This window comes from Poecile atricapillus, chromosome 5 (assembly GCF_030490865.1).
Source record: "Poecile atricapillus isolate bPoeAtr1 chromosome 5, bPoeAtr1.hap1, whole genome shotgun sequence".
Classification (NCBI taxonomy): Eukaryota; Metazoa; Chordata; class Aves; order Passeriformes; family Paridae; genus Poecile; species Poecile atricapillus.
The window spans coordinates 17,694,051-17,709,698 of NC_081253.1; the positions used below are offsets into that span (position 1 = coordinate 17,694,051).

General features: G+C 40.1%; 1 protein-coding gene across 2 annotated transcripts in view; it reads right to left on the reverse strand.

Moving 5' to 3' along the window:
- The window catches only part of FIGN (fidgetin, microtubule severing factor), a 101,905-nt gene extending 96,896 nt beyond the window's left edge, over positions 1-5,009 (reverse strand). Inside the window, exons 1-2 of one of the 2 annotated variants that reach the window (XM_058840175.1) lie at positions 4,707-5,009; positions 3,764-3,933 (exon numbers count right to left, since the gene is read on the reverse strand). In XM_058840175.1, coding sequence (XP_058696158.1) covers positions 3,764-3,788 — 25 coding nt within the window. In that variant the 5' untranslated portion in view covers positions 3,789-3,933; positions 4,707-5,009. The remainder of the gene's footprint in view (positions 1-3,763; positions 3,934-4,706) is intronic. The other variant, XM_058840176.1, reaches the window with a different exon arrangement.
- Positions 5,010-15,648: the final 10,639 nt, after the last annotated feature.

Consider the following 15,648-nt stretch of genomic DNA (forward strand, 5'->3'; position numbering starts at 1 on the left):
TTTAAAAAGAAACAGAGCATCTAAACAACAGCAGATTCCAAACCTTGTTCATGCAGTATAAAATAGCCCTATTAAATTTTGAAACTAAAGCTTTGTAGTTTGAAAGAGATTCTCTCTCCATCGTATTTAGCAGTTATCAATAGAGAGGTGAAAAATAAAGTCCAAAGATAACACATCTAATAAAAGCCATAATAAAAACAAAACCAAGAAAACAAAATCACCATCCAAGTGGTTTACAGTTCAATTTTTAAAGGGCTAGTATACGAACTATTCTGGAATATAATTTTACTTGCTATCCCTTACTACATACGCTTAAGCAAGTAGAGCATAAAAGTTCATCAAGTGCCATATTTCAATTATAAGGAAAAAAAAAGTAGTAGGGCTTTTTATATCAAGAAAACAAACCACAAAAAATATTTGGCTCTGCTTAAAAAAGCTTAAAGAACAGCTAATGACATAAGACTAGTAATTTTTCCCATGAACTATATGATGAAACTATCAATAACAATACAATTTTCATATTTCTAAAATGTTGCTATGATTAGCAAACATCCCTGTACTTTCACAATGTTGCAATAAATAAAACCAATTTGATCTAGTAGTGAAGGTATCTTATTATGACGGGAGGAAATAACAACAAAACCTCCAAACCCACCAGATTCATGTAGGAGTCACATCCTGTTACAAACATCAAACAACAATGAGCCTTTATTACCATGCTATGATTCCTTCATTTCAAACATGATTAATTAGCAACTATAACACTCACCAAAACTCCCACCACGCTGCTGTTTGCTGCCTATTTTCAAATGGGTCTCTATCAAGTATTCATAAGCAGTGTGAGTCTCATTTATGACACTGAAGAAAAGAAGTCAAAGCATCCTGCTTTAAGGAAGATTTCACTCATATCCTAGCCAAAAAAAAAAAGCACAGAAAAGAACACAGAAACCCAACACAGCCAAACACCAAACCCCTGTTTCCTCAAAGGTATTCCTTTATAATCCAAACACAAACTTTATGCAAAATGAAAAACTTTCTAGTGAAATTGCTAAAAAATTTAGATGGTTGAAAATAGAGAAAGATAAAAGATCAGTTTTAGACTTTGCTTTGGTCCTTTTTTTTTACTTGAAACCTCAACTTTACATTCAATTTGAAATACACTGCTCCTGTTGAGAACGAAAGCATGGTTCATGTGCTAAAAATGGATGGAAGAAGAGAATCAGAAGGGGAAGACACACTTAGCAGTACTCTTAACATGTTTTAAGCTGTGCAAACAGATACCTTCAAATGTACCTTACTTGCAATAAACATTACTTTGGCAGTAAAAAAAACTTTGCTTCACAGGGATGAGAGGTGGAAACTGAGATTACAAATAGAAGAAACAAGACTGAGAGGAGAGGAAAAAAATTGCCTTCTCAAGCAGAACTCTATAAATACCATCAGAAAGACAACAAAAAAAGGTTCCATTTGGAAGCAACAGATGTATTCCTAAGCAAGAAAATATCCCCGACAAAATAATGCAGAGAGAAAGTCATACAGACAGGATCTTTAGAAGCATGAAAAGAAATTGCCTGTGTGGCAAAGCTAAAGTTTCCATGTGAAAATAAAAATTAGGTAGAAGATCCAATACCTCCTTAGTTTACCAGCTCTTATATCAGAGATACTTGATGATTTTGTCACGCCCAGAGCAGAGAAATTTTTAAATGCAAATCAGTCCTACTCTCTCCAGCTTTCTCAATTCTATAAATTTGGGATCAAAAACATCAAAGCAGCTTCCACTTCGGACCTAACTTTTAGAGGATCAATGTGACAAGTCACTGCTTGATAGATGTTTCTCTTGATAAACGACTTGTTCAAAAGAGACATTGTAGCTTTCATTTCCTGACCACAACACACTTTTAATTTGCAACAGCAGAGCTGCTCGAGTGTGACTAGTTCCCACTTACCAGTCTTTCAGGACTGTGGCACTGTCAGGCCACATGCACGGGCAAAACAAAAACTCAGAAAGAGGTGAATTTGCAGAAAGAATTTTAGCAAAACTTTTTCTCAAACAGGAACCTGATCATATTTGATTTCTCCTAACAGTAGGCTCTTAAAACCCCCCCTCCCAATCACCCTCAATCCTTAATGTTTAAGGGGAGCAAGGAAAGAGAGAAGTCATATTGGAAATATATACTTAAGCACCATAGAATATATATAGCTGCCTAATAGTATCATGTTTATTATACATACATATATTACTGCTACTATAATTATTATTATTATCCGGGAATTGCATTTAACAGTCCAAACCGTCCACACCATCCAATTTCAGCTCTCAGCATACTGTCCGATTCCCGATTTAAAATTTATAAATGTAATATCCTCCTCATCACAAGCAGCAGTCCAATCTGCTCTGAATATATATTACAGCTTTAACATCACAGAGGGAAATCTCCCATCTGGCAATCACATTTGCTCCAACAGCTCTAGGAAAAAAAAAAAAAAAAAAAAAAAAAAAAAGGAAAAAAAAATGTTCCGCTCTCGCTTGCTTGCTCTTCTCCTTAAAACATTTCTCAGAGCAAATTACGTGCATCTAAAATAAACAGTTGCCTTATTGATCGTTCCAAAGTCAACAAGTTCTAAATGCAAAATGCAATCAGATCATTCCCATCATATAGCACCTGGGATATGTTTAGCAATACAGTCACCTACAACACCAAAATAGGAGTGTACATTGTGCAACTGCTCTCTCAATCTCTTTCTTGCATTCAGATATGTTATTGCAAGAGATCATCAGCCACAAAAGCCAGACCTCCCCCTTATCCCAAACACGCACACACACACATGCACACTCTCTCTCTCCCCTAGGGTCTCTCTCCATCCTTATTTGTTACTATCACACACAATTAAAAGTGAACAAACCCCCTTTTTGGTTGCACAAAACAGACTAATAGTCACTTTTGTTGTTACTTCCTTAGCCTTAACTGCATACCTAGAGGTGCATCTACTGCACCACAAGGAGCTCTATTGAAATTCCCCATGCTCCATTTTATCTGACTTTTTCGGAGGAGGGGGCAGCATGGGGGGCTGGAGAGTGACCATTAAAATGAAGCCAGTTTCAGCACCTGATTATTTCATTCTGTTAAGCACTGAGAGCAGAGCAGTGTGAACCAGACACTTGTGAACTGAGCATAAAATACTCCTTATTAAATCGTGTTAAGCATTCAGCCACAACAGTAATTTTGTTTGTTTGCATGCAAAACATTCCCTCACCTCACATCAGTTAGAATCTCTAGCAGATGATTACACTGAAAGTAAGAGAGGGAAAAGCAGATAGAGTTTAAATAACTACTAAAAAAATACTAGTTTGCAAAAGGAAAAGATACATTTCAGGCATGTATATACAAGCACATATATATATATGTAGGTGTATATATTCATTGCTACACATTTTTGCCCTCTCCACTCCCCAAGTTTTACTAATTTACATACCATTGGAGTTCAGTGGTGTGTATAGTGCACTGCTGGTAACATGCAACTTCAGGTTTTACAACTGAGATCAATACAATGGACAAAACTAATGCCATAATCGAAGCAGAAACGATAAACAAATGATAGCAAGAGAAAAAAAATGCTTATATATACACAAGAAAATATACTATTAAACATTAGGTATTTATTACAAAATATTTGCATGCAGAGTCCTCGGTGCGTTATCATGCTATTTAAATTTGTCTTTGCTATTTAGATGCAAAGGAAGTAGATCCCAAAACGGACATACCATAAACACTGGTGCTACTGATCATTTCTTGCTGGCAGCACAAAAAGCTGAATTGGATTTTTCACAAGCAGGAATTCCAAAGGTTGCTTTTCATTAAAGCCACTTTTCCTCTCAGCTATCAAATGTCACTGCCTTGAAACGTGGGCCCTTTCGTCAGGTATTCATTTAACCTACATGCATATAATTAAGTGGGAAAGCAACATCAACAAAAAGGGGATCTCAGATCACAAGAGAAGAAAGAAAGGGGGAAAAAAAGCACATGACCAGGAATGCAAGTCCATGTCAATTTCACTCACTCCCATTGAAACTAACAAGAGCTCCAGGGAGGATAGTAATAGGATCAGTGGATTGTATATACCATTAAATTATACATCTTTCTCTCCCTCCTGAGCCAACAATACGCCCACCACGCTGTACCCCCTCCAAGATGATGTGCTTACATTTTACTGCAACAGCTCCTCTGACATATTCGTGCCCCCCCCTCCCCCCCCCAGCCAAGACACAGCAATTTAAACCGAACTTTTGTTCTGCGAGATTCTTATTTGCACTTATTTGGTCAGAAGTTAGTTGCCTCAATGTCCAGACCCGCGTTACCTGCAGTTTTTTTTATTTTCAAAGCAACTTAAAAATAAATCCAATTAAGAGGAGGAGGAGGAGGTGGGGAGGGAGCTTGCAATCGCGAACTCTTAATCTGCCTACTATTGTTGGCAATGATCAAGGAGGAAAAACCATGCACTGCGATTGTATATCTGTACTTTCCAGACTACGATCAGGCAGGCAGACCGGAGTACTTAGTATGAGAAAACGACCGCAAATTAGGCAAAATATCTAGGGCACGAACAGGCGATTAATACGCGGCTGTGTCGGAGATCTTTAAGATTTAATAAAATTTAAAACGATGGTAGGGAGACTCGGGGGGGGGGGGGGGGGGAGATCCTCTTACCTGGAGATTTGGTACAAGAACCCGATAGGTTAGAGTAGCATCGATCCGATGTGTTTGCTGATGAATGGGGGCTCGGGTTAAGTGAAGGTGCCTATGATTTGAAATCATTCCAAGTTTTTGAAGGGAAGACTGACTGCAGCCTCTGCCATGTTGGAATTTCAAACCCAAAACAGCTGCTTTGCAAGGAGCCAGCATGCCAGCAGCTGGACGCCTGCGCAGAGCGCCGCCGAGCCAAATTCAAATCACTTTCACACGAAGAGCCAAAGATCAGTTTTCAAAGGGGGAGCGGCGCGGGGGGCGGGGGCGCTCCGCGGTCCTGCGCGCCGGGGCCGCCGCTTCCCGCGGGGGCCGGTGGGGTGTCCGCGCCGCGGCTCCGCTCCCTCTCCCCGGGGCGGCGGGACGGGGGCAGCGGGCAGCAGCGGGCTCCCTCCGCGGCGGTGGCGGCGGGGCTCCCCTCGGGAGCGGCGGCGCGGGGCCGGGGCCTAGCGGCGGCCAGCGCCCCCGGGGCAGGCGGGCGGGCTCCGGCGGCGGAGGTTCTCCCCGGTTGCGGCCGCCTCCGCTCCGCTGCGGTCACCCCGAGCCTCCCCGCCTGGGGCCGGTGGGGCGTCCCGGCGCGGCCGGCAGCGGCCTGCGCGGCTGCCCTGGCCGGCAGCTCCTGCGCCGAGTCCCCGGGCGGGCGGCGTCGGGGTTCGCTGGTCGCCGCCGCCTCCCGCCCGAGGAAAATGGCCGGGGTGGAAGTGCCGTCCCGGCCCGAGCGGCGGCGGCGGCGGGGCCGCGCAGCCGTGCCCCGGCCCCGCGCTGCTCCCGAGCAGTCCCGGCCGCTGCCCGCCGGAGCCCGGCTGCTAGCAGCCGCCAAGAGGCATTCCCGGTAGCCGGCAATGGCTGAGGGGCCCCGGCAGCCACACCTCCCTCTCTCCGCACTTCCCAGCCCGGCTCGGCGGGGGATGGCAGGGAGCCAGCTCAGCTACCCCGGCCCACAGCTGCCGGGGACTCCCCTTGCATCAGAGGGATTTCCCGGGGGGGGCTGTTGGACGGGCTTTACAGCCTCCTCGTGCTGCCAGGGAAGGCGTATGGTGGCCAGGCGGCACAGACCGGGCCCTGCCTCGCACACGGGTCTCGCCGGCGCGGCCGAACCCCGCGCTCCGGAGCTCCCCTGCACCCTGCTCTCCCCTGCTCTCCCCGCTCCATTCCCGCACACGTCTGCGCGCCCGCTTCCCTGGCACCGCAGCTGTGGGAAGGGGAGTGAGAGCTTCCCACGAGACAGATCCACATTCCGGGGCTTGCACCTTGTGCGACTATCAGTGCATTTTTACCTTCTAACGGGGAAGAAGCCACGCTGTCCGGATGCTGTTCCTGGGCTTTGGTTAACAGTCCTAGAGTGGTTTCACTTCCTCTCTTCCTTGTCCTGCTGTGGAGTTAAGGATGGCTTTGGAGGGTTGTTTTTCCGTCCTGGATATAGAAAAGACTGATTAAATTTTCTTAGTAAAAATGAAAGATGCAGAGGCAGTTAAGGCTCTGAAGGAGGCAGGGGAGACCAGTCCCAGGGGATTAGCATCTGGAGGAGTGGGAATAGGCTCGTTTCCCGTCTGTTTCCCTTTGCAGTAATACAGTAGGCCTAAATAAAACTCTGAACTAGTTGCCAGCAGAAGCTGCTGTGAGCTGTCAGCTAGTCCCTGTCCTACCCGAGTAATGGAAAAAGAAAAGAAAGAACAGGAAGGCCTGTCTGGTTGATGTTGTCCATGCAGTGATTTAGTTAATCTAAAATGATTTTTACCTGCTGGTGAAAATAAGCACCTTTCACACTTTTTGGAAGGCCATAGCCAGCCTGTGTGACAAAGCTGTGTGCCTAAAGACTGGAAATAAAAAGAGCAAAAGGGCTAGACAGACTTCTGATTATTAAGAATATGGAAGGTGTTCCTGGCTCACTCGGACAGCTGAGGATAACTCTAGCACTGCTACAGGAGGAGAGCGCTGTTGGTGGAACGACCAGTGTCCTGAAACAAGGAGCTGGTTTGGAGCACATACTGCTTTTGTTTCCCAGTATGTCCCAGGTAAAACAAAACATACATGAGAAAACATGGTTTAACTGAATTTAGGGAAGTAGAGAGCTATTTTTGAAACTTGCAACATAGCTATAGCAACTGAAGTATATTGAAATAGCTTTAGACAGCTGTCCAGAGCAGCCAGCAGGTGAGACACCCGGCCAGTGCACCCGCTGTGGTCCAGTCTGCACCGTGCTCTTCTGACACCTCTTCCCTGCCCTCAGCATCGGGTGGCTCTGAGCAACAGGCCCAGAGCCTAGGTCAGCCCATTGCCTCTGCAAACAGCTGCTCATTGTCCCCTCTACAGAGCTTGTGGGTATTAAGCAACCACCTTGGCAAGCAGACAACCCCTCCAAATGCAGGTAACACGTCAGTAGCCTCTGGTATTCCCTAATTTGACCCAACTACACGTGTTACATTTAAAGTCTCTGATGCTGAAATCTGCAAGGCAGCATATTGCCTCTGCTAGTGTTGCCAGCACTAGGCACTAAGTCATTATGATGCCAAGGTCATGAGCTTGATCTAAAAATCATATTGTTAAACATAAAAAGGATTCTTTTGTCTTTGCTAGTTTATGCATCTGCACTCTTTTCCCATTGTTTTTTCCCCAACCATGGCACTATGCAATTTTTCTCTCAAGAGAAAGATGAGTTTCTTGTGCAGTTACAGAGCTCTGTGACTTGTACCTGTAGGAAAACAACAACTGGCAATTACCATAAGGCATTAGTCAATAAACATTAATGCTCTATAACATTTTTGACCAATAAAGAATGTATTTATCAATCTTTGTATTACATTAACTTCAGTATTTTCATTTTATATACCTATACTTTTATTTTCTTCAGGCTTCTCCTACCACATTAAAATAGCCTAAGTTGAAACAATAGGCATGCAGCATATGTTTGTATGGGCTGACATTCATCTCTGTGTACAAGGTCAACATAAGACTTACATACAATATTAAGTTCTTACTTTGAGACGTGAATTAGGCTGAAGTGAAGGCCTTGTTGGGCTTATCTGTACATGGATAAATACCACTCTTTGTTTAAAATGCCACCAGTCCTGATCCTTCTGAATGGGAAGTTCTCACAGACTTTGAAACTGGGAATGTTTCTTGGAGCCTATTTCAACATCTAGGTGAAACATTTACAATGAAATTCAAAACCATATAAAATCTGCCTGGTTTCAGGTTTTGTTACAAACTCCAAACTTGGACCAGATTCTTTGAAAGGTTCACAGACCTTTTCAGCAAATCTAGATTAATAACATTTAAACCAAGTGAACGTGGAAACAAAACAAAAAATCACAGAAAACAAAGAATAAAACCATCTATGTTCCTATGGGATGTTAATGTGATGCATGTGAACTTGCTAGTTTCTACTTGGTAGGTCTAGTAAAGGTTTTCAAGAATTATAATAAAAACAACGGTGTTCAGTGATATATTCTTTAGTGACTTTACACTAATTATAGGGATTTTATTTTTAAATGAGAGCAAGTTTTCAAAACGGCAGACAATGTCTGAGTTCTAATGCTGAAATCTGGCAGCACCTGTACCCCCATTGTGTGCTGGCAGTGCAGACCTCCAGGGCAGGGCCTCCTGCCTGCCTCCCTCCCTCTGTGCTGGGGAATGTCTCCAGTCTCCCACTCTCAGACCTCATGTAGGGCAACTACAGCTGTCATTGCCTGCCAGGATGTGCTGCAATAAACAGGCTGCAAGTGCTCTTTTTTTGAGTTTTGTTCATTGGTGACTGCATGACTGTCTGTATTATTTTATTCCTTTGTGTGGAGCACAATCTGTTTAAGAGCTCTGGCAACTCATACAACATGGATCCCCACTGAGCAGCTGAGGTGCCTCCATGTCCCACATGCTGAGACTTTTCCAGAATGTACATGGCAGGATAGCCCCTCCTGGGCCTCCCTTCTCTCTCTGGCTAGAATGGTCATCATACAGAACTCCAGCCTCTGCAGCTAAAGGTTCACTTGCTGCCTTTTCAGACCACAGTCTTGTGTGTCAGCATGAATGCAATGGCTGCCTCAGCTAGCTGGAGCTCAGATTCTGAGGCTATGACACCTGTGTGTCCCTAAAGTATTTATAAATATAGATCAGAAGTAATTGTCTCTGTTTTGCATACTGAAAACTAACATTTAGTTGAACTAATGCCGTATAAATGTCCCATAGCAAACAATGGGACAATGGTTAACCACAGAGAAGTAATACATTCCAAATATTGTTACGTGTTACTTCTAGGTTCTTCCCAGGAGATTGCAAGGGTTGAAATCCCTTCTAGCCATACCACTGATCTGCACAGTTTCACTTCAAACACATCTAAGCCTTAGGTCAGTGACTAAGCCAGGAAAGCATAAAGGCTGCCTGGACTCCTTAGCGCACAGCCTGCCGCTTTAGGTACTGGCTAGTACCTAATCTAACAAGATATCACTTGATTTCTCAGACTTAAAGAGGGTATGCTTAGATTAGATATTAGGAAGAAATTTTTTACCGTAAAGAAAATAGACTCTGGAATGGATCACCCAGAAGAGCTGTGGATGCCTCATTCCCAGAGGTGCTCAAGGCCATGCTTGGTGAAGCTTTGAGTAAGCAGTTCTAGTGGAAGATGTCCCATCGCATGGCAGGGGAATTTGAACTAGACTAACTTTTAGGTGCCTTCCAACCCAAACCACTCTATGATTTTATGACTATAGGCCATATTTAGTCTAATTCCTGACTGTGTCAGAAAGAAAAAAAATATACAGAGAACATCTCTCCATAGAGATGCTTCTGCATTTTAGCTGTGCCAGCATAAAAATAGATAATTTCTATGACTTGTAACCACTTTGGGTTAGATTCTGGCGTTTTAAAGAGATGGCATTTCCAATATTTTTGTTCTCTTCTTTGTACATTTCCACTTCTTTATTAATCAGTTACCTAGATTTCAGTGAGGTTTCTAGACAAACCCTTTACTGGTCATTCTCTACAATCTTGCTGAATATTTGATGCTTTTGGCATCATAAAAGTATTCGTCCACTGAAGTCGCTTCTGTTTTCCATTTTAGTCCTGGAGGAGAAGTAGTTCACAATATCCAACAAAAAATATTCATTTAGCAACTGCCCTGTATAACGGAAAAATATATAGATGTTTGTCACATAAATATCTGAAAAGACATATGCCTTCTGGCATTTCTTGAATTTTGTGCTTAATACTTTTTACCCTGGTCACAAATGCATTTTTACTACTATTTCTCCATTTTCTTAAAGCAAGCTTTATTACAGAAAGTCCCTCTTGGGGAACTCTAGGAAGGAATTGAATGTTTTTAGGGATTTTGTTCTCTGTTTTTTGTTTTTCACAGTCTTGTTCATTAAGTGCTTAAGACCACACTAATCCCTGTAGTTTGACTTAAGAAATATATTAATTACTTGTTGCAACTTAAAAAACATTCTTACTTGAATTAGAGGAGGATGAGGTGCCTATACAAGAAGAATTCAGAGACATTTAACAGTCTAACAAGACACAGGAATGACAGCTAGGAATACATTCTTCCTCTTTTTCCTGTCTCTAACTCCTTCTTGGCCTTACAAATATTCCCTTTACCTTGGTGCCAGCATCTTCCTCCCTGATTCCATATCTCAGTCTCAGCCCTTCCCATTTGCACTCCTGTCTAATACCAGTCTCATTCATAACTCCCTGTCCTAAACTACCATCACATTTTATGACCTTTGAATTGTGCCTTTCTCCTGTGCCTAGACACATTTTCTTTTGTTGCTTTTCTTTTTTGCACTTCCCTTGATGGTCTCTCTTTTCTGAATTCAAATCAAGCTGCTTATTATTCCATGTTTTCTGGTGATTTGCAGAAAGAAGACTGAAAACATCTGATGGACACCTTTAGTCCCTTTGTATTTCTCTTTAACACCATTGGCAATTGAAAAGAGAAAACTGAGAGCAAGTCCTGCTCAGATCTGCAAGCCCCAGGAAAGAATACACCTACTGCACACAGAATCTTTGAAGAAGGCGTAAATGAAACATACAATTTTACAGAGACTCAGATTTCTCCAGACTGAGGAAGACTTTCATAGGGTAGTAGAAGAAGTATATGCCTTCCCAAGCACCAAGCCCAACTACAAGCCATTAGTCAACAAAATATTTTAAAAATTTCTTAACATGAGCAAACCAGATTTTCCCTCAGTGCATTCTGAGAATCAGCTGACCATATTTGCTGAAAGCTTTGAAAAAATAGCCCAAGGCAGATATTTGGCATGAAAATTGCTGCCCAGTTGTTTATGCTTGACAAACTAACAAGCAACTGGAAACAGGTTCTTACAATGAAACTTTGACTCTTAAGATCCCACTAGAGAACCCACAATTAATGATTACCAATAACAGAAATGCATTTTACATAATGCTTAATACTTAATGACTTAATTTAGACAGTGCTCAGATAGAAAAAATAAATACATAAAACCCCAATAGTTTATTTTGGAGAGGGAGTTCAACAGGGAACAGTAAAAATCAAACAATAGTATGCTCGTGAAACTGCAATTTTTTTCCCAAGTGCTTTTTCCAAGCACCTGATATCAAAAAGTCTTTGTATCTCATCCCCAAATGTACATTAAAAAATCTCTCATTTACCCTACAATGGAATCAACTTTGAAATCAAAGGGAAAGAAATTTTAGCAGAACAGTGGGCTTGCTCAAAGTCACACATGCACATGAAAAAGTTTCCCTAAAAAATTACACTCTCTAGGATCTGCATGTCTGATAAAACACCCATAGGGCTTTCTTTGCTGTTGCTTTAGAAGCAAACTTTTACTCACTTTTTTTCTTTTAATGTCTAAAAGTTCCCTCACTCTAGGACAAATATATTTCTCCAAGTAACATCCCAACACCATGTTATTGATCTTCACAGTATAAAATTATTTTAATAGTAAAATTAATACAAGGTTTATGACTTATAATACAATATATATATATATAATAATTTACTATTAATGTTTTAAACATTGCCTTTGGTGTTTCTGTGGGCATATTTAAGTCTTGAAAGAACATTATCAATCCATCTGCACAGTCATCTCTAAAGCTTTTAATTCTCTACATCTTTTCAAACAAGTGAAATATTTTTTTAATTCTTTCTAGGTATTAATTTTTAAGAATGTCATGTTTATGAGCCTTAATCAAATATCTAAAATAAAGTACCTCTCCAGCATCCAAAAGCACTAACATTTCAGACGAGTTTATTTCACATTTTTGAAGAAGAAAAAAAAAACCAAACTATTCAAACATCTCTATTCAGATAACCTGAGCAATAGGCTATTCTTCCATTGCAAGAAACATACTGTCTCACTTAGAATGTAACAAACTTAACATAGTAAATTAATACTGTTGGATTTTGTGCTATTAGAAAGAGCATCCTTTGCCACTGTGTGCAATATAACAATTAAATCTTGCTAACTTATACTTTCTTCTAGCTTCTTTAGAAAGATCAAATTTGCTAAATGCACAGCACTGACTGCAGTCAACAAGGCACTTAAGTATATGCTTAATTTTGTGCACATGAGTAATCACGTTACAGTAAATGGAACTTGAATGCTCAAAGTTAAGCACACACTTAAGTGCTTTGCTGGATTGGGGCCAGAGCATGACAACTTACAGGTCATCCTTACTGCACAGTAAGATATCACAAACCCTAAATATCCTGTAGAAAACTTCTCCCCACTTCAAATCAACAGTACCAAAGGCAAGGACAAAAATAGGTAGCTGCTGCATTCTTTTCTTCTGTTACAAGTCACTAAACTGGCAGCAGTACTTATAGCAAATTACCAATACAATAAATTCTCTTAATAAGTATCCATAAAATTACAATTTATTTTAAAGATCATCGTTTGTAATTCTATTCTCATAAGACCATTAGACACGTGAGTCTTTTTAATTTTAAAAGACCTGATAGTAGTTCTCACAAAAGAATTTATTCAAGACCTTGACCTTAAATTGATACAATTGCACAACTTAATCAGAATTAAACATGAATCAAAGTACCGCAGAGTATCATCATGGGTGACAACATAGCCGTACAGCAGCCATGCAGAGGATGCCATTAGTACCACAACCTTGGGTGTGCAGGATTCTGATTCTGGGGATATAATATGCCAAACTAAATGTTTTTATGATATGTTCTTTGCCAGTCATTATGGCAAATATATGGGCAGGAGATTGTTGATGACATTTTTTCTTTCCATGCAGCTGAAAGGACAGTTAAATAGTCTAAGACTCTTTTCAATTCAGCAGCTTTTTAATGAAATGAAACTTTATACCCACTGTGTTACACAATTACTTAATTTTCTGGCTAAATTGGCATGGTTCAGCACTTATCAAGGACTGTTTCTCTTTTCAGTACATGAAATTAGTATTTTTTTTTTTTTTAGGATCCAAAACTACATTTTAGATCCAAACTTGCCTGACTGTTGACAGCATTCAGATACAGGGAGCTTCTATGTTTTTCCAACACATAAGTTTCTTCACAAAAATTAGCAGGATGAAACAGCAAGTAAGGACACATTGCCAAGTCTGGTTTTCTACCTATCTACAAAGCAGTTTTCACACTTTCCATGACTGTGAATGTCCTTCTTTTTCTATCTTTTTTTTTTTTTTATCTTTTAAATTTTAATTAGGAAGAACTGAAAAATCCTTCTCTATACTGAGAGTGTTTGTACTGGGGGAGGAGGATGTCAAGGAACCAAAAGCACATTCCAAGCCAATTCTGATCTCATTTACAGCGAAGAAAATCTGGAATTAATCCATCGAGTTTAACAGACACGTTCTGGGCTTACGTAGATGAGATCTTACATTTATAAGTGAAATCAGTGTTTTCCCCTCTGACATTCACATGGCTCAAACCAGAAACATTTCCTGAATTAAAAAAAAAAAAGGCCAAATCATCCAGTTGGGAAGGCTGGCATAATTCCATTGAAGTCAATGGTGCTGTAGTAATTTACATTAGCTGATGATCCAGATGAAAGTATATAAAAGTTTTCAGAGCAGGCTTCTTTCATTTAAAACTGCATTATGTTAGGTGCACTGTTGATGCTCAGAATTAATGTGCAAGTTGTTAATCTCGCTAGACCTGGATTTAAAATTAGACAATGCAATAATTAGTTTGGCACTATCATTCTGCTACCTAGAGGGTAATAATGTAGGTCATAAAATACCAGTGATCAGCACAACTTTTCATACAAAACAAAGAATCTGTATTGAAAGAGAGGAAAGGAGGGAGGTGAGAAATTCAGAAATCAATTGTTATCAGAGACCAAAGTGGGCTATGAGGGTCTGTGCCATCTCACAAGATGTTGTGTTGTGTAGGTCTACTTATCTTTATGAGCTCCCAAATGCACAGGTGATTCTGCAGGGTATAAGTGAATCAAAGCTGTCTATAAGCCCTCTTTATGTATTATTTTTAAGTTGTATGTTTATTATTTGTCACAACTTTGGTATTAAAAATTTAGGAATATTATTTATTTTACAGTATTCTTTTATTTTTGCTCTTACTTGAAACATAAGCATTATGCAGCACAAAGAGTTTACAAATACACAGAAGTGTAACACTATAGTATATGTATCTTGATTTCTTGACAAATGACTACTGGCAATATCAATAATTCAAAGGGAGAAACAATGAAAATATAGAGGAATTGCATTTGTATATATATACTTCTTTCTGTCCTTTTATATAAAGTCTTGCTAGACTTTATATAAACATAAAGAAAATTAAAAATTATCAAATCTGAACACTAGTCCTGATGAACACTTGCTTATATTTTGTTCTATTTAAATAGTCAGGATGCTTAAATATACATATTTTGATGGTATCTCACACATAGATCTATTAGGAAAACAGCATTGCAATAATTTTTATACAATCAGGCTGTGTTTGTATAAGATACCAGCAGAGTTCTGTGAAGCTGAGAACATACATACAGGTGTACATATGTTTGAAGTATCTCTATGCCTCTTGTATGTATAGCATTAGAAAGTGCACGTTCGATGTTACAGATGCATATATTCATAAATCATTTAAAGTTGTGCTTTTCATGTGGTGTGAGGCACAGATACAAACTTACTCATGATAATTATAGAACTGATGCTGATTTAGTCATTTCAAGAAAGCCATGGAGGCATAATTAGTGTCTGAATGGCCTCAATATTGCATTATTAGGAGGCTAGGGTGAAACTTGAAATGAGAACATCAAGGCTGATAAAAGAAAAGAAAACATGAAATACATACATAATTCATTCTGAGATATTATAAAGGTTTATAACCAGAAACAATAATTTGCAGAAGGCATCTCATGTACTGGAGCCAACTGCAATAATTTGGTCAACCTGTTTAAGATCAAATAGTATTCTTAGCTATTCTCAGTGGTATCTTTCTAATAAAGTAGCAGCAAACAGACACTGTTTGCTTCTGGTCACTTTTAAAGAATGTTCAGTTTATCAGTGGGGACTTTAATCTCAAGCTTCATAGAGTACAAAAAGAACATTGATCCTACTGTTTTGTCCTCTAGGCCACAAGGCATGCACATTTTTACATTCATTTGTCATAAAACAAAAAATACATTTTGCCCTTTGAAAATACCAAATGCCAGCTTTTAAACAAAATAATTTTCAGTCACATTTTTCCCTTTCTTTTAACCTTTCCATCACCACCACCCCCCTTCCTTTTACCCCAGACTAATTTCCTCGCTCTGTTAATGCCTTTCCTTCATTTTAAGTACTAGTAAGAACTTTGCAGAATTCCTTGTTTTGGACCATTGCCAAAGTGGCCACTGTTGATGAATTGACATGGTAGTTTGAATTAATCAGGATTCTTGACAATCCTCTTTCTAAATTTTTTTTCAAGATAGGCTACAGAATATAC